The 18601-nt window shown below is 53.2% G+C and overlaps 1 protein-coding gene across 1 annotated transcript; it reads left to right on the forward strand.

Moving 5' to 3' along the window:
• Positions 1-1386: 1386 nt before the first annotated feature.
• POU4F2 (POU class 4 homeobox 2) lies at positions 1387-3039 on the forward strand. Its single transcript, XM_065634400.1, has 2 exons — positions 1387-1680; positions 2098-3039. The coding sequence occupies exons 1-2, from the start codon at positions 1387-1389 to the stop codon at positions 3037-3039; spliced, it is 1236 nt and encodes a 411-aa protein (XP_065490472.1).
• The last annotated feature ends 15562 nt before the right edge of the window (positions 3040-18601 follow it).

Consider the following 18601-nt stretch of genomic DNA (forward strand, 5'->3'; position numbering starts at 1 on the left):
GTCAAGCTGAATTAAGCATACAAATCAGATGAGGCATAACAGATTACATATTGAAGCGCCGTGTCTCCCGAGCCTAAATGAAATTTCAATCTAATAATTCCTTCCTGGCCCGGCCATAATTTGTTTAGAGATGTTGTTCTACTTCTTTCCAAGCGCTATTCGCACCATAATTAAATGATACTCAAGCTTTTAACTTTGATTTATTTCATTTCTCCGAGCTGGCGACAGTGCGAGCTGATACAATGTAATTTTTTTTATTTCCCTTAAAATTACCAAGTCTGCTGTTTAGGTGAGAAATTAAACACCTAAGCACTTATTTTAACCTTCCTGCTGCAAAGGGAAATTCATGGAAATAAACCGAGCCACCTTCAGGAAAACTGTCCTCTATTTTTTTCATTTTCTCTCTTCTTTAAAACTATATTTTTTAATAAATCTCGTGGTTTTGGAATACAGAGGTGGAGGGAAGTTGGCGGGGCAGCGGTGCGCTTTTGCGGAAGGACCTCCTCGCCCCGCCGCGATGGGGGGCAGACCCCGGCCGCCGTTCTCTGCCTTTCCCTCCTCAGCCCCAGCGCAGCGCCCCGCGGCCAGCGCCCCCCGCCGCCCCTCGCCGCGCCGGAGCGGGGAGCAGTGCCAGGGCAGCGCCCGGGACAGTCTGCGGCTATGGGCTGTTTTGAGCCTGGACGGGACCGTTCTCTTTCCTTTCTTACTTTTTTTTTTTTTTTTTTTTTAAATGGAGGGCGGATTTAAGTCGCTTTCCCCCTCCCGTGTGTTTTTTTGTTATTTTATTTTTTGGCTTTTTCCCTCCCCTTTCGGGGAGGCGGCGGGGCGCGGCGCGGCTGTGAGTGTGGGAGCACGCGTGGGCGTGGGCGCGGGGGTGGCGGGGGGCGGGCAGGGAGCGGCGGAGGAGGGGGCCAAGGCCGAGGAGGCAGGCGCGGAGGGCCCTTCCCGAGGAGTTGGGCTGTAGTGACAGGCGAGAGGGGAGGGGAGGGAGGGGAGAGAGTAAAACCCACCGGCGCGGCGGCGGGGAGGGCACTTCGCGAGAGGCGAGGGCCGGCGCCGGAGCGGAGGCGGCGGCGGACGGCGGCGAGCGCCCGGGCGGAGGGCGGGCGGGCGGGCGGGAGGCAGCCCGCGCAACCCCCGCGCAATCCCGGCTCGCCGGAGCCGCCTCTCCCGGCCGCGTCCTCCCCGGCGAGGCTCGGGCAGCCGGCTGGGGGGCGAGTGGGATTTTTAATTTTTTCAATTTTTTTCTTTTTTTTTTTTTTTTGTCGTGGGGGTGGGGGCGCGGGGGCGGGCCGGGGCTCCTGTGGCTTTTCCGGGGGGTCCGGGCCCCCGGCCCCGCTCCCCTGCCCTCCTCCGGCGGGCCGGGCCGTGGCGGCGGCGAGCACCATGATGATGTCCCTGAGCAGCAAGCAGCCCTTCGGCCTCCCCCACGGCGGCGGCGGCCTCCACGAAACCAAGTACTCGGCCCTGCACACCGCCTCGCCCTGCCCCTCCGCCGGCGCCACCGCCTCCGCCGCCAGCTCCCCCAGCAGCACCGGCACCGGCGGCTCCGCCGGACGCGGCTCCAGCTCCGGCTCTGGCTCCGGCCCCGGCGGCGGCGGCTCCGGCTCCGGCTCGGGCTCCGGCCCCGGCGGCGGCGGCGCGGAGGCGATGCGGCGGGCCTGCCTGCCCGCCCCTCCGGTAGGTGCCCGCCGCCCGCCGCCCCGCTTTAAGGGGAGCCCCTCGGCGGCCCCCCGGATCCGCCTGATGATTTTTTCATGGCCGCGCAGCAAATCACCCGGCGCCGCCGGGCGCTCTCCCAACTTATGCATGCGGCGGCTCTTGCCGCCCGTATTAATTTTTATGACCTGGGATGCTGCGTGCGGCTGGTGCGTGTGTCCGTCCGTCCGCCCGCCGCTGGCTGCCTCTGCGTGCGAGCGGCTGCGCGCCGCGCCCGCTCCCTCGCCCCGCTCGCTCCCTCTTCTCTCCCCCACCCACCCCCCCCTTCACCAGGATTTCTCTTTTAACATGCTGGGGAGGTTTTAGTGGCACGGCGGAGTGCGCGGGGAGGCGAATTCCCCGCTGAGCGTTATGTGTGCCTTCTATTTGCAATTGCAGAGCAATATATTCGGCGGTCTGGACGAGAGCCTGCTGGCCCGCGCCGAAGCCCTGGCAGCGGTGGACATCGTCTCCCCGAGCAAGAGCCACCACCACCACCCGCCGCACCACAGCCCCTTCAAGCCGGACGCCACCTACCACACCATGAACACCATCCCCTGCACCTCGGCCGCCTCCTCCTCCTCGGTGCCCATCTCCCACCCGTCCGCCCTGTCGGGCACCCACCACCACCACCACCATCACCACCACCACCACCACCAGCCCCACCAGGCGCTGGAGGGGGAACTCTTGGAGCACCTGACGCCGGGGCTGGCGCTGGGGGCCATGGCGGCCCCCGACGGCGCCGTAGTCTCCACGCCCGGCCACGCTCCCCACATGGCCGGCATGAACCCCATGCACCCGGCGGCGCTGGGCATGGCCCACGCCCACGGGCTGCCGGCGCACATGAGCTGCATGAGCGACGTGGACGCCGACCCCCGCGACTTGGAGGCCTTCGCCGAGCGCTTCAAGCAGCGCCGCATCAAGCTGGGGGTCACCCAGGCCGACGTGGGCTCGGCGCTGGCCAACCTGAAGATCCCGGGGGTGGGCTCCCTCAGCCAGAGCACCATCTGCCGCTTCGAGTCCCTCACCCTCTCCCACAATAACATGATCGCCCTCAAGCCCATCCTGCAAGCCTGGCTGGAGGAGGCCGAGAAGTCCCACCGCGAGAAGCTGGCCAAGCCCGAGCTCTTCAGCGGCGCGGAGAAAAAGCGCAAGCGGACCTCCATCGCCGCCCCCGAGAAGCGCTCGCTGGAGGCCTACTTCGCCCTCCAGCCCCGGCCCTCCTCCGAGAAGATCGCCGCCATCGCCGAGAAGCTGGACCTCAAGAAGAACGTGGTCCGCGTCTGGTTCTGCAACCAGCGCCAGAAGCAGAAGCGTATGAAATACTCGGCCGGTATCTGATCCAGTAGCGGAGGAGAATCAACATCGTAATAATAACAATAATAAAAATAAAATTCAATAAACAACATCAACCAAAAAAAAGGAAAGGAGGAAAAAAAAAATCACAACCGCACCCCACCGCCCCCAGCCCACCCCATCGCCCGCCCCGCACCCAACTTTCGGGGGGACTTCCCCGCGGAGCCACCGCCCGGACCCGTCCCGGCAAGTACCGCTGGTTTTTATTCTTAACAGACCTTGCCTGGGGGCAAGCGCGAAACGTGCCCTTCGCAGCGGTGTGTCCGCAATGTCATGGTTTTCTCGGGACCCAAACTTGAATCTAGAGTTGAGGCTCGCGCCGCGAGAGACGTCTCAAAAGTATTTTGATTTAAATAATAGTAATAATGATTAAAAAAATAACAGATGGCAGGTTTTTCTGCGTTTACACTGCGTATTATAAATATATAAATATATATATATTTTTACTGTGGTTATTATCCTTTTCCTTCTCTGAAGTTCTAACGCTTAGGGAAAGAGCTGATCCTGCTGTGTTCACTGGTCTTCAAAAGCTATTATTAGATTACTGCCAAACAACCCCTTGTAAATTATTAATTTATCTCTCTAGCAACTTCATTTTGTGCTCATTCTTATTAATTACACCTCTTTAATCTAAGTCTTGATACAAGTAAAAAAATGGATAGTGAGAATCGAATATTTTGTGTTGGTAGGATTTATGAACGTGAGCTTTTCTCTTCTTCTCAATGTCCCTTTTGGCATCTGTAAATTGTCACCTGAACCTAAGGTATTTCTCTGGCGAGTATTCTTATTCGTACGGCGTCGGCACCCTATAGTAGATGTCCTACATTATTTGTGTAGCCTGATTCACTGTCCGAGGTATTTGTTTACCGCGTTACATATTTAATGGGGATTCCCATATTGTCCCCACCACACGCTGCTCCCGAAGCGAGAAAGGACGTGGCCGCGTAAGGTGACAGCGTGGGGGGTTTGTTGCTTCGGGTTTCTTGCCAACACAAGGTCCGTCTTTCTCGATTTCAAAGCTGTATCGCGACGGTTTGCAGACCGGCTCGGTTATTTATCTCTCCGATTGCTTTGTTATTTATTTATTTGGTCGGTCGGTTATTTATTACCTTTAATTGCAATACTTTTCCGTGGAGGAAAGTCCATTTTGGAGGTCTGTTTGTAGAAATGCCAAATTTAATTTTGTAGGAAAGGGAGCGAGCGAGAGAGACTGCACTGCCTGTAAATTCACAAACGGTTTGGTACATTTCTTTTGGAACAACAATAAAACGAGGGTACTCGGTTGGGTACCTGTATGTATTGTAAATATTTCATTGGCGTTGACGCACATATAGATATATTCTTACAGATTCCGCTGTATCGCTGTTCTATCCGAGACTGTTTGAAGTCTTAAGTTCTGTACATGACGCGATTTCGTTGGCTTTTTTTTTTTTTGGTTAATAGGAGGTTTATTTATTCTAGTAATGTACTAAGTTATTTTTAAATGTTGTTAAATCGTCTTTCATTAAAAAAGAAAAAAAAAGAAAACAAAAAAGGAAACATGATTTTAACGTTTTATTGGCAAAGCGCGTTTGCGGCTTCTTGTTTCTCCACCGCAAGCGTCTGCCCGAGCTCCCGGGTCGCGGGATTTGCTCAGACCCCGCGGCATGGTGGGGTGGGGAGGGGGTTTGCACTCCCCTGCCCGCCCGCAGCAGCGCGGCCGTGCCCGGCGTGCGGCGCCTCCGAGCTGGGGGGGCGGGCCGGGGGGAGCGGGCTGCAGCACCGCGGACAGCTCCGCTCCGCGCCCCGCCCGCCGAGCGGCTGTCGCGACTGACCGTGTGCGTGGCTGTGATTGTGGGGGGGGGTCAGGGGGTGGTTAGAGGGAGTCCCCCGCGTCGAGTCCTCGCTACCTCAGCCGATCTGCCTCCCGGTGTGAGGGGGTCAAAGGTGCCACGCACGCACACGCAAAAAAAAAAAAAAAAGACAAAACCAAGCCCAAACCAAACAAATCCACAAAATCCAAACCAACCAAACAAAAAACCCCCCAAAACCCAAGAGGAGAAAGAAAAAAGTAATTTTCCCGCGTGGCGCTCACAAAAGCCGGGGAAACCCGACGGTGGCTGGCGGGAAGGAGAGAGGAGATCATACACAAACCGCTATTAAATATTCATATTGCCGCCCAGCCACCAGCTACAGCTGCATCTTCAAAGCCGCCCGGGCACTCCGAGGGTGCCAGCCTGGGGCGGTGGCTCCGCGGACGCGGAGGGGCGCGGAGGCAACGTCTCGTCCTCCTGAGGCCCGGCCGGCAGAGCCGGGCGTCCTCTCGCTGACCCCCGCAGCCCCCGATGAAGCCAGCGCTTGTCGTTGTCGTTACCGGCATCACTACCGCAACAGCCCCGTACAAGCCCGCGGGCGCGCAGGGCTTCCGCAGGAGCTAGCGCGGCTTTTCCTCCCCGCCTGTCGCTGCCGGGGCTGCAGACGCAGGGCCGCTGTTTTGGGGAGGGGAGGCGCTTGCCTTGCGCGGAGCCTGCGCACCCCTGCGCGCCCCGCCGACCGGGCAACGACCGGGGCTGCGCCCCCAGGCGACATCTCCCCCCACAGCGTGGGCAGCGAGGGGCAAATGCTGTCGCGCAATCTCTGCAGGGGCGGGGGTCCTTTTAAGAAGCAAGGGGGGCAGGAAGGGGAGCAGAAAGCGGCGTGTTGGGGGCCGGAGTAAGACAGGCCAGCGGGGGCACAGGCCGGTGGGACCCCTGAAAGCAGTAAGGGAGCCCCCCAAAACCGTCAGTAGGCGCAGGCAGCCAGCAGCCCCTGAACTGCGGCTTCGCCCTCTTAAATGAGCCATTCACTTAAAGGCTATTACGGGCGAATTAATAAATTACACAGCGAATTATTAAATCCAGATAATTACAAGGAATAAGTAAGTAATCATTAGTTATCTCAGCTAATTACTGTGGGTCAGAGCGAGCGAGAATGTGAAATCCTCCTCGGGAATTGAAATTAACTTTGCACAGTGAGTCTCTCTGCTTGACATCCCCAGTCTGTAGGCACATGGCAGCTCCCCTGTGAGCTCGGCTTTCTATTTAACTTGGAGAGAATGGAAATAAAATTAAGTGGCGATGTGATAATAGGAAGCTGCTTAGAAAGCAAACGCGGTGGGTTTTATTTTTTACCGTTTACTGCCTGGAGATAGACTGCTCTCTAGTTTCCCACATTAAAAACCCGGGGCAATTAGTCGACGTCTCCCTGTACCTGCCTGTCCTACACATGCAGATTATGAACAAACGAAAAGGCACGAAAGAGCCGGGGGGGCAGAGGTACCCGGGCTCCGAGAGACCCGGGAGGGCACCCGGGCAGCCCCTCTGCTGCCGCTCGGCAACACCGCACGGGCCGGGAAGGTCTGAGGCACCGGCGCGCTTTGTTTTGGGAGACAATAAGCTGCCGAGCCCTAATGAGAGTCCCTGTCTCTTCCGCTGATCTTTCGCCAGATCTCTCCACGAGCTGATGTTGCCCCCCCCGCCCCAACACCCATCTATAACATCACTTCCCGGCTTCTCTTCACGTGCACCTTTTGTAAACAGCGGATCTATAGGTGGAGACGCTCACGCTGCCCTCGCTGGGCTTTGCCCGCATTAAAACAACAACAACAACAACTGCTGTGCGTGCGTGGCGATGAAAAAGATCTAGGCTTCTTTGCCTTTATCAATTGCAATTAGGTGGACAGTCTTCCCCCTCTTCCCTTGCTCCAGTCTGGGATGATAATTAAAATTTAATGAAGCCTGGGAGTAGCAGAGCTCTGTCTGGGGACTGTGGAATAGAATATTTTAACTGTACATTTACACCAAGTGTCTGGCTTCAAAGACGTGACTGCTTTTAATCTCGAATTAGAAAACCACAGACCTGAAATTAAATATTAGCCACCCTCGGCTCCCCTTCCTTCCCACCACACTGTCACGCCTGTGTTTTCCTGCCTTGCCCCACGACACACACACACCCACGTCTCGAGTCTCCAATTACACTCGCGTTAATAATAGATGGCTTTGAGAGGGTGCGGATTTTTCCCTTTCCTTTCCTTTTTTTTTTTTCTTTTTTTTTTAAGATAGGGTTAATGCAATATTAATTTCTCGTAGCTGCTATAAGAACGCGCCGCGTATTTCCAAGAACAAATCGATGGATCGGGGCAGCGAGCGCGGAGTAGGAAGCGCAGCCCCGGGGCCGCCCGGGTGAGTACGGCCGCCAGCGGGGCCCTCCGCGCCCGCGCAACTCCCGCGCCGTGTCCCGCCCCGGCGGGGCCGAGCCCGGCAGGCGACAGCGCGCCCCGGCCGGGGGTCGCTGAATGGGGTGGCGCGTGAAAAGACGGCGGGGGCACCGTTTTTTCACCCCAAATCCCCTCTTGGTGGGGAGAGCCCGGACCCCCGATCCTCCCCCTCGGCGCGGCCGTAGCAGACCCCAGCAGCTGCCCGGCTCCCAGGGATGCCCGGTTCGTTTGTGGTCCCGGCACCGTAACTAGGGAGTGAGGACTGGGGAACAACATTCCTCTCCCTCCCCCCTTTATTGTTATTATTTTGGCAGGTGAGACCCCCAGGCTCCCCCGGAGGAGGGAGCCCGGAGGCGCAGGAGGGGAACCTGCCCCGCGGCTCGGCGCGTCCGGCAAAGGTAAACGCGTTTTTTGGAGGACACCTCGCAAATAAGGTGGGCCGGGGGAGGGGGAGGAGGGCAAGAAAAATAATCCCAACCCACCAGCCAAAAAATCCCCAAGAAAACTGCGCGGGTACCCACAGACTGCTGGGACCCCTTTCCCGCGGCGGGGGTGTTGCTGACCTGCTCACACGGCTCCTCGGTGCCAGAGGCATCCCGGGGGTCGGGGGCTGCCGTGAGCTCCCGGGCAGGCAGGACCCGCGGCTGCTCGGGTGGGGTGGGTCACGCCTTCCCTATCCCGGGTCCGGGCCCGCAGCTGGCACTTGTTGCCAAAAGAAAAGAAAAAAAAAAAAGGCAAGGGGGAAAAAAAAAATCCAACTAAAAACCTGCCCCAAAACTCAGAACAATCCCCCAAACCAAAACAACCGAGGAAGAAAAAAGGCGCTGCAGGAGCGCGGGGCGGCAGAGCCACCGCCAGCTGGGACAGCCCCGGAGCGTGTGTGCCTGCAGGAACCGGCTTTGCAGCTGGGCCCCCGCCTCGGCCCTGCCCCAGCCCGCCGCGGCCGCGGAGCCCGCGGGGCGCAGCGCTGCCCGGCCGGGAAGGGCTGAGCCAGCCCAAACCCCGTGGGTGTCCTGGCACCGTCCTCCCCGAAGGGCGCAGCCGCCCCTTCCCCTGTGCAACCAGCGCCGGAGCCGGACGGGCCTTAGGCCTCCTTCTCCCCGCCTCTGCAAACCCGCTTGGACGCCGAGGGGGTGGTGGGGCCGATGCCGCTGTGAGCCCCTATGCGCGGCGAGGCGGGTCAGGAGCAGGCGGGATGCTGAGCTCCGCGCATCCCCGCGGTGTTTGCACAGCGGGCGGGGCCGGGCGCTGCGCGCCCCGTCCGGCTGCAGCGCTGCTCACCAGCGCGGCGGGGCTCGGCTCGCCTCCCCTCCCCGTTTATACAGAACAGGATCATTTACATAAAGTCCTTAAGGCAAATAACTGTTGGGGCTCTAATTTATATCTGATCGAAAATTAGCCGTCATTATGCGCTCCATTAGCAGCGTCTTTAATGTGCTTCTAAGCACCATTTGTCAAGCGGCTTGTTAATATCCTTCAAGTCTTTAAAGTTGAGAGCTCATTAAAGAGTGTGCTCTGTTATTGATGTAATTTAGATGAGTTTGGAAGAGCAAGTGCGCCGCGGACAACCCGGAGGAGCGGGAAGAGGCTCGGGCTCCTCCCGGGGCTGCGGCACCCCCGTGTGACGGCCCCTCACCGTGGCCAGGGCCGGCCCGGGGCTCGCCTCCCTTCTCGGGCTGGGGCGCGGGGGATGCCCTGGCAGTGGGGGCCGAGGGGAGCCTCTTTTGGCTGAGGCGGAGTAAACCTGCTTAATTATGCGCAGACACGATTCCGCCGTCTCTCTCCACTTCATCGGAAGAGCATAAAGGCCAATAAATTACCGCCGCTGCTTATCTGAAAATCCACGTATTCTGTCGTGCCTTTTTTTTTCTTTCTTTCCCTCTCCTCTTTTTTTTTTTTTTTTTTTTTTTTTCCCTCCGCTGGCGCAGATTGCGTTGGTGCAACACGGCGCAGCCCCCCCGTGAGGGCGGGGAGTACCCCGACGGCTCCCCCCGGCGCTCCCTTCGGAGCTCCCTCCCTCGGCCCTCCGGCTCTGAGTGGCGGCGGGTCCCGGCTGCCTGTGGAGACCTGCTCCGCCCCTTCCCGCCCGAAATCCTGCTGAAAACCAGGCGGTGAGGGGGAAGTCCCGGCTGAGCTGTGCCCCCCTCTCTTTCCCCGGGCGGTGCGGAGCGCGGCGGGGGCTTGCGGGGAGGGTCGTCCCCTGCGCCGCCGTCCCCGGGCTTCCCCCAGGCGAAAGCAATAAAGCGGGTAATTAGAGTGCTAAAGACGGATGTAAATAACGGGGAGGAGGCGGCGGTGACAGCCGAGCAGCGAGGCCGGTTCTCCCCGGGGAAGCGACTCGGTGCCCCGCAGCACCCGGCCCGAGGCCCCGGAGAGGGGCGCCCCGCTGACCCGGAGGCACTCGGGCCCCCGCTGAAGGGGATTCTCACCACGCATTGGAAAAGCCCCTTTGCCCCCCGGAGTGCCCCAGAAAGTACAGGTCAGGGCCCAGGGCAGAAGGGGTTGCGGGGCGGCGGTGGTGCAGGTGGCAGTAGCCTTTCAAACCCTGCTGTGGCCCGGCAAACCCCCGGCACAAACGCACCCACAGGGGCTCTAACCAGCTTTCCGTGCAGACCTGTGTCAAAGGGGTGCTTACTTCACCCAAGGGTCCCACAGGCACGCTGCCACCCGCGGGGAACATTCATCTCCTCTCCAGCCAGGAGCGTGGTGTGTGAGCATCCAGCCCTCCCCACCTCTTGGGCAGCGAGGCCGCGGGGTCCCCATCTCTGCGGGGTGGGGTGCCTACCGCTCTGACCGCCACATAAGAGAGGGCTGCTCTAGGCCATTGCCTGCAGCACGAGCCCCCTCCTAGAGCCACCACCACTAAGCTGCTCCCAGAAGCTCTCTGGCCAGACGAAGAGAAAAATACCTTCAGGATGATGAGCAAAAACATCACCCCGGGTAGGCAAACATGAGGCATGAAGAGCCACAAGACAGCCTGAGGTTGATGCGTTGCACTGTACTTGCATATGTGCTCACAGCTATTGCCACCAGGAACATGAAGCAGGTGCAGCACAGCAGTACGTTGCTGGGCATGTGTCCGGCTGGTATGTGTTTTCCTCGTCCATTTACATGTGATATTTGGGGATCGAATCCTTTCAGGGCATGTGTGGGTACATGCATGCGGCCTGCTGGATTTGAGAAGGGCTCCTTGCATGGTGGAAAGCCCTTTCTTACCCATGTGCTCAGTCAAAACCCTCATAGCTTTTCTCTTGCTTCTGGCACCACATTATTATGGAGGGAAACCAGGGAAGTAGACGGGATAAATGTAACATTGAGAACATATTGTTTTTTGGTTTTTGTTGGTTTTTTTTTTGATGGGGGGTGCACTTTACAGGGAAATATCTTTGTCTGTATTTAACAAAGCCATTAAAAAAACTATCATGTCAAACATAGCTGGGTGAGTCAGTCTATGCCAGATTGGGGAGGGAAAGCCATGGGAAAGTCTTGTGTTACGAAAATGATGACGACAACATTTTACAGCAGCAGCACTCACAACCTGAGCAAATGAAAAGAAGTTCAGTTGCTTGCCTTATTTTGTGGGCAGAAATGGTGCATGTGCAGCAGTGAAAGAGCTGTGTACGGGTCCCATTCCCACCCCAGTAATGGCTGCAGCTCTTGTGGGTGGACTTCTGGCAGTTACATGCGTGGCAGTGCCCACTGGGCAGCAAGACGGAGCCCAATGGCCTAAAAAAGTGTGTGATGAGGAGGCTTCACACAAACCTTAGCATAATAAAAACCTCCATCCCACAGGTGCACACAAACACACACAACGAATGCTATGCAAAAAACCCAAAGCAAAATATGTTGCCTTTTGAAATTGTTTTTACGTCACAAGTTGTAGCATTTCTTTCCTGCTTGCTCTTTTTAGAAATTCAGATTCTTTAAGAATACATTCTTAAAATGCAGCATCTTTAAAAATGACTGTGAATGGACATGCCTAGTGCCTTGATCCATAACTCTCCCAAGTTTCTTGTACTTACACATCTTATGTGAAGATGCCCATAAACCCTTCCTACTGGCCACAGGGGAGGCTCAGCTGGGATCCCCTTGCTAATTGCTGCAGCTCACCAGTGATGGCTGGGGTGGCTGCCTGCTCCCTGTTACCCTCCCACCTGACTGCATTTTAAACCACTATTCATTTCAGCTTACATTGGCAGGCAGATACAAAGTGGATGTCAGCAGTGGGCTGGGGTGGTAGATGGACGACGTGCATGGTTTCTGTGCCTCTGCCCAGGCTGATGCCTCGTCTGCTCAGGAAGGCTGGGAAACACTCACCTCCCATGGCTGGGGTGGCCCTGTTCAGAGAGAGGTGACAGCTGAGGCAGCTCAGGCTGCACAATTGCTGCTGTCCCTGCTGAGGACACTATTAAAACCTAATGCTGGGGCTTGTGTCAACACCTATGCTACAAGAAGAGTATCACCATCCTCCCAGGGTAGCTGAGGGGATGAGATCCTCGCAGGCCACCTCGTGCAGCCCCCTGAGAGTCCAGGCTAGCATTGCAGGTCAGCACCTCCCGGGTGCTGACACCAGCACCAGGAAACAAAGCAGGATGGTGGCACCAGCCTGACCACAGGTGGCTCTGGCTCCGCTCTGCAGGCCAAAGCCAATAAACACCCTCCCAGGCATTGCCTGGCCATGGGCTGGGGACAAGATATGCTCCAAACAGGGAGTTAATTTGTGCCCACAGTTTTGGCGAGGAAGGGGAAAAGAGGAGGGGAATTAGCAGTCATGCAGTGCTGCTTGGCCCCAGGGCTGGAAAAGAGTTCCCATCTGGTTTGGCAGACTGGCAGGGGTGCAGCCATCAGAAACTACCCACCACTTACCTAAAGCTTTTTCTCTTCTATAAAGCTGGGGAGGTTGAGCTCTATTTTGGCTTGGACATGAAAGCCAGCGCCTCTCCCCTCAACCTGCTGAGCCACTTTGTCCCCCCGAATTAGCCAGCATTACTTTTAACTCATTGAATAGTCTGGATTAGAGCCAGTCGGCCGATAGGCTCTTGCCTAGATGCAGGCACCAGGACTCGGTGAGGTCCGGACCTTGCCAAGTATCTTATTGCTCATTCTTTGGACGAGCCCAGAGCAGCCCAGCGCCCGGTGGCGCCTGTGTGCCCCAGGGCAGGCACCTGCTGGAGCTGAGTGGCCGCTCTCCTGGGCAGCCCATGCGGATGGAGTACCAGGCAGCCCTGGGAAGATGGGGAGAAGGTTTTACTTTTTTAGACAGCTGTTTAAATGTTTTCATTTAATCAGCCGTGATATGTACGCCTCAGTTAAACAGCTGGCATCTGAGCTGATAAGCATGGATGCGTAATTTTGATTCTTACCTTTCTGTTTCAAAGCTGTCTCGTTTTGAGCACTTTGATCCAAAGACTAAACTCATTGTGGCATATTTATGTATATGACATTTTCGTTCACTCCTTTATTTATTTATTTTTGCAAAACACATCACTTAACGAGGTTCCTAGTGCCAAGGCAGCAGTGCTCTGTGAAGGAAAACACACAGTCCAAACTTCAATGCTTGCGTGTGCTGCAATAGTCCCATTTTACATGTTTCAGGCTCTCGTTGCAAGAACAGTGGCAGTGTGTGGAAGAGAAAACTGTTCTGGGGTTGGCTGACAGTATATTTAACACCATGTCCCAATGGACTGGCTGTTTTTTTACAAAAATGGATTTTTTTTTCTAGAATAATACGATTCTTTCTGGGTCTCTATGGCAATTCCGTGCTTTTGCCCCTCTCTCTGGTAGCATCAGTGCCTCAGGATGTTTAGCATACTGATGCCTGCAACAAACCCGGGAGGCAGGGATGTGCTGCTACCCCACTTTACAGCAGAGGAAAACAGAGAAGTTTGTGACTGATGAGGAGCTGTAAAGAAGTTTCCCAAGTCCTAGGAGAGCGCTCAGACCAAGGGGCCAACACTGCCACATCAGATAGCACATCCAGAAAGCTGTAATAGTAATGTGCTTGAATATCTTTCTCCCAGGACCCTGGGAGTATGACATGTCCGACAAAACACAAATTCACCTCAAACTACAGCAAGCAATGGTTTATTTTCCCCAGCAGCAACACAGCAGTCCATTTTAAAGCTCAGCCTCACAGGTACTGCAGCGGGGAGGTGGAGCGGCTGTGGAACAGCAAAAGCTGACTTCCCTTGGATTGGTGTCTTTTGGTTGGATTGTCTGATGTCAAATAAGGCACAAACTCCAAGTGATGTTTTTCCTGAGGATGGAGCATTAATAAAACCTCTTGCCTGGGGTAGACTTTCTGATACATGTGTCATTTTCTGCCTTTTCCCTTTAGTGGGACACACATGGGGTCTGTCCCCTCTGTTAGCTGCTTTGCTGCACAAAATCTGTGGGGATATATTCACAGTTAAGCCCTTTCCCTATCTGTTGCGTTTGTTTGAAGTGGGCTTAAAACAGCTTTTAAACCAGTTTTGAGGCCAGGAGAGGCACAGACAGAGGTGCAAAGACACAGGGACTACCATGCAGAGCATGGTCCCCCAGGCCTTCCTGAGGAAGCCAGGCTCCCATCTGTCACTGAGCCACCTGAAGAAGGTGAACATTCCAACACTCGGGGTACCTCCTTCACCCCTTCCTGCTCCCCAGACTGATTCTGTTGCAATGGTTCTCATCCTCCTAAGGCAGCAGCAGCCTGAACGCAGCTCTGCCATCTAAGTCTGGTTTTAATTAAGTGGGTCCTCCTGCACATGGACACCTGCAAATACAAACAGCTCCGTTTTCCATGTGGAAACAGATGCTTCATTTCTGTAGTAACATTTTAAGCATCCTCACCGCTAGTTGTAGAAAGTCTTTGGCTTCACGTTAAGAGAGCTCTGACTGATGTTAAGTTTTAACCGAGAAAACTCAAAAGACTAAACTGAAAAAAAAAAAGTTACTCCTTAAAAAGTAACAGAGGAATTACCAGGGCTATCCACTTCCTATCTTTAGAAAACACTCTTTAACTCATATATCTTCAAAACTGAATCCCTAGGAAGAAAGCTCGAATGCCAACCCTCCACCCCTCCAGATCCCTTCTTCCTTCCTTTGCACTTCCAAATACACCTATGGATGTTTGCGGGCAAATTTTCTTGCCCAGAGGAAAGCAGCAGCTGAGCTGGCTGCCAGAGCCAGGCTGCTTCCTTAGGTTTTGTGCAAGATCTCAGGGTCTACCTTTCAACCAGATGTGTGTTTCAGGCATGACAATCTTTAATCTGTCCTTGGTTGAGTAAAGAAAAACAGAAGCTGTTTACCACAGAATGGTACACTGCACATCCAAAGGAGGAAAAACACCTGTGAGTACAGGAAAAAGGTCCAATATAACATTTAATGTGGTTCATTTGCAGTCCAGGCTTTCTAGGAAGAAGATGCTGCTTCACCTTTCCTCTCATTTCAAAGTTACAAGTCTTTCCTTGACCCGGGAAAACGCTGTGCTCAGATTAAGGCAAAATACGATGGACCAACATCTCAGTACGTGCAGTTCTTTATTTTGAGGTGTCTGGGGGCACTTTTGGATGGCATTTCATGGCATCTCAATCTTCTTTCTACTGAGGCAGAATCACTTCCATACACTGTAACGACAATGTTGCCACCTTACACTCTAGGCAGTAAGCTGTAACTAAACCATGTACATGCAGCCCAATCTTTTTTTGTGCCAAATACCTTTGCAACGCCAGCTGTATAACAGTGTCATATGTATCAGCCATTGTATTGCCCCACTGACATCCCCAGGTTGGAAGTACTTCCCTTTTCTGAAGCTGAAAATACTCCTGGAGTACAAAACTGCCAGAAGAATATCAATTGCAATTACCAATCTAAACTAAATACACAGTATAGTGGCCTTTTCAAGATTACATTTCTGCGGCAAGTTTTTCCATTGTGCATCGTTCAGTCATGTTGGGACAATTTGTTAAATAATGTAGAGGCACTTCATCATGGAACAGCATTTGAGGTGATTTACAGTTTGGTCTTTTAGCAGCACACCTGTAAATTGCTATAAATAATGCTAACCCCTATTAAGGAGACATCAGGGTGCTTCCAGGCTGAGAGAATTAATGGGGAGGCAGTTGTGGATGACACTGGATAAAAGCACTACCAGTTTACAACTGATTGGGTTGCTCTGATACACAGATCTGCTAGCATGCCCCACAGCCAGGCCTGAAGATGAAGGTTTCTGAAGGGCAGAGCTTGGCAGGCATTTAGCGGCAGGCTAAAGAGATCAGGGATAGTCTAAGCTTAAGTACCTTCATTTTTCTTGAGGGCATAATGTAACTTTTACAAATCAGCTGTTTGCCGCAAAGTTTAATTAGAAATAACTCATCATCTTGTCATCTATATCAAGTTTTCATTTAGCAGTCATACAAGGTTAGCAAGGAAGGAAGGCTACAAAGCAAAGTAGATGGACTAAAATCCCAGACTGTATCAATGCAGAGCAAATCCGGCTATCTCAAAGGTTGCTGACACCTGAAAGCTGGGCAGAACAGTTGTGAAGTCAAGACTAAAACACAGATAAACAGAACTTATCCACTTTTCATACTGGAGAAAAGAGACACTGGTTCCTCATAAACATGAAACTGCACATCAACTTTTTGACAGGTGATGTGAAAGGTGGGTGAATGTGTTTCTGCTGAACCCAATGTTAATCAAAATCATGAAGACAGAGGGAAAATGCTGAATGAAGGGGAAGAAAGAAACAAATAAGTACAAGGAAAAGTGGGGACGAAAGTGCAAATGGGAAAGGATGCAGCAGGCTCAAAATCTCAGTTTTACAGTAATTTGTTTTCAGGTCTCAACGCAAAGCCTTTCTGCTGGGGAGTGAGATTCTAGCTTAGTTCTGGTGTGAATATCCATCTACTTTGGCTCTTGATCAACAGGCTTTTTTTTCTAATGCCGCAATGCTGCATGTGGAAAAGGGTGAGAAAAGACGATCAAGCTCCTGACCAAGGAACCAGTCATGGCATAACAGACAAAAGCATGGAAAATACTTTCCCCACAAATGGGAGATCATTATGCATGAATGCAAAAGAACAGCTAAACATGGTAGGACCACTTTAAACTATGAAGTAAACTTTTTTTGGCTCACAGAACTATTATGAACACCTGTGTTTCAAAGGTGTTGAAGATGATTTACAGGTAGAAATTCAAAATGCCTTAGTACAACCATCAGGAAGCAAAGGTGTGAAGACACATAATTCAGGGCTACCACATGCAGATTTTTACTTCGGCTTGCGATATCTCAGAAGGCTTTGAAGCCTTTGCTTCAGAAGTCAAGAGATGACCTGAGAATTGCGGCTTGCATTACAGGAAAGCTATTGCAAGAAAGAGCTTTAGCATACATCCTGAACAAGACTCAAAGGCTCAGAAACCAGAGGAAAAAGTAAAAGGACTTCAGCCTGCCTTCATTGAACACAGATCTCAGGAGGACTTCCTGACTTACACAATGATTTGAGACAATGCATACTATGAGCATATCTGAAGAAGACTATGTGCAGGTGCTGGCCTCACAGAAGATGAGAGAAAACTTGAACTATTATATGAAACTTTCTGTCCATTCATACAGCTCTGTGGAGCCACCATAGGACTACAAAAGGAAAAGGAAAGGAGAGGAAATCTTTGCTACCTTGTGAGGATGAATTCATGCAGACAGGAACATCACCAGCCCAGCCTTGCAGGAGGGATAGGCCCTTTCCTCTGCTGGGCTGCAGCTGCTACCAGATGTGGCCACCTCCAGGCAGCTGCGTGCTGGGCCAGATGCACTGAACAACATCTGGGATTTGGCCGAACCGAACTGGCTCTATTTTGGAGGTGTGAAAGCTTCTTTCTGGCTCACTTAGTCGACACCATGACGAGCTCATCATGTGCAGCCTAGGAGTCTGGCCCTGGTTTCACATGGGTTTCACATGCTCTGTCAGCTGATGAAGACCACTATATATTTCCGCATCCTTTTTGTTTGAAAAAATAGTTAATGCCACTCTCATAGTCCTGAAGATATGTCGCTCACGTCCAGTATTAAGAAATGTACAACAGGGACTGCAGAAACGAATCACACCATGTGATGGTGAGATTAAACCCAGCAGCTTTCAAGGGAAAGTGCATTGTCTCACTGATGGAAATACCACAGCTCCCTACAAGTGGGATGCGGGATCTGGGAGAAACAGAGGGGGTGACCAAGGCAAGCATACTTCTTGCAAATATATTGGCTTAGTTTTTTCGGTCTTTTACTTTGCTCTCCTTCACAGTCTGCTTTTGTATTTAGTTTGCATAAACTACCAACTTTTCGGGCACAGATTGTCTCAAAAAGTAATTTTCTGTGCAGGTTCCACTATCCTACAATTTTCTAACCAGGAAGAAGGAGGAAAAAACCCCTAGAACACGATCATACAAGTGACCCCAACCAGCAGCACTGATTAAACATCATCTGCTCCGAGGCATTTTGGCATGTGCCTGCGCACAGCTTGTGCCAGCACAGCACCCCCAGTCCCTGACGGCTGTGCCAAGCTTGGTATGCACAAGCTATCCCAAAGACAGTTCCTAGTCCCAACATCTTACAGTCTAACTGGCTCCTACTGCATTTAAAATATTCACACTGATCCTGGACATCATTCCTCCTCCCGCCTGAGTCACCTTTGCTGGCCCACAAGTTTGTGTTTCAGGAGATGGAGCTGGCTTGGTCCAGGCTGGTTTCACACAAGGGTTATCAGCTCTCTGGCTAACGAGAACTTCCCCTACAGGCACATCAGTAAGGCTTGATCATGGTGTTTCCCCTTAGTTATTCAGAGCAGGCAGCGCCAACGCTGATTGTTTTGCTTATGTAGAGCCCCAAGCTCTGGTGGTGTGGTGGGTACGCAGCCGCTTGGCTGACCTAAAAGCCATCATTTTAAAGAAAAAGCATTTGCCACATAACGGAGCTGCTGTCTGCTGTTAGAGCCTCCATGCAGCCAGCACAGGAGCAGTTAAACTCCACAAGCCTATGCGGGTGTCACCTGTGCACATGCTCTACTCCGTGTCTGCTGGCAAGGACACATGCACTCCTCTCTGCTCCCCACGCGAACAGGGTACGTTAGTGCTGGATTCCGGCGTGGCAGGGAGAATTCAAAGTGCCATAAATCCTCACCCCTTTCCTGCTTAACTGTCCTCATCTCAAGCAGTTGTTTAGCCATTTCTGCCAAATGCACGGCAAAATGTGAATGCATCCGTTATATCGCTCTCCCAGAACAGAGGCTGGGAGAGGCAAAGTATAATAAAAGCAAAGGCTCTAATTCATCAAAATATTCTAAT

Source organism: Caloenas nicobarica, chromosome 4, assembly GCF_036013445.1.
Source record: "Caloenas nicobarica isolate bCalNic1 chromosome 4, bCalNic1.hap1, whole genome shotgun sequence".
Classification (NCBI taxonomy): domain Eukaryota; kingdom Metazoa; phylum Chordata; class Aves; order Columbiformes; family Columbidae; genus Caloenas; species Caloenas nicobarica.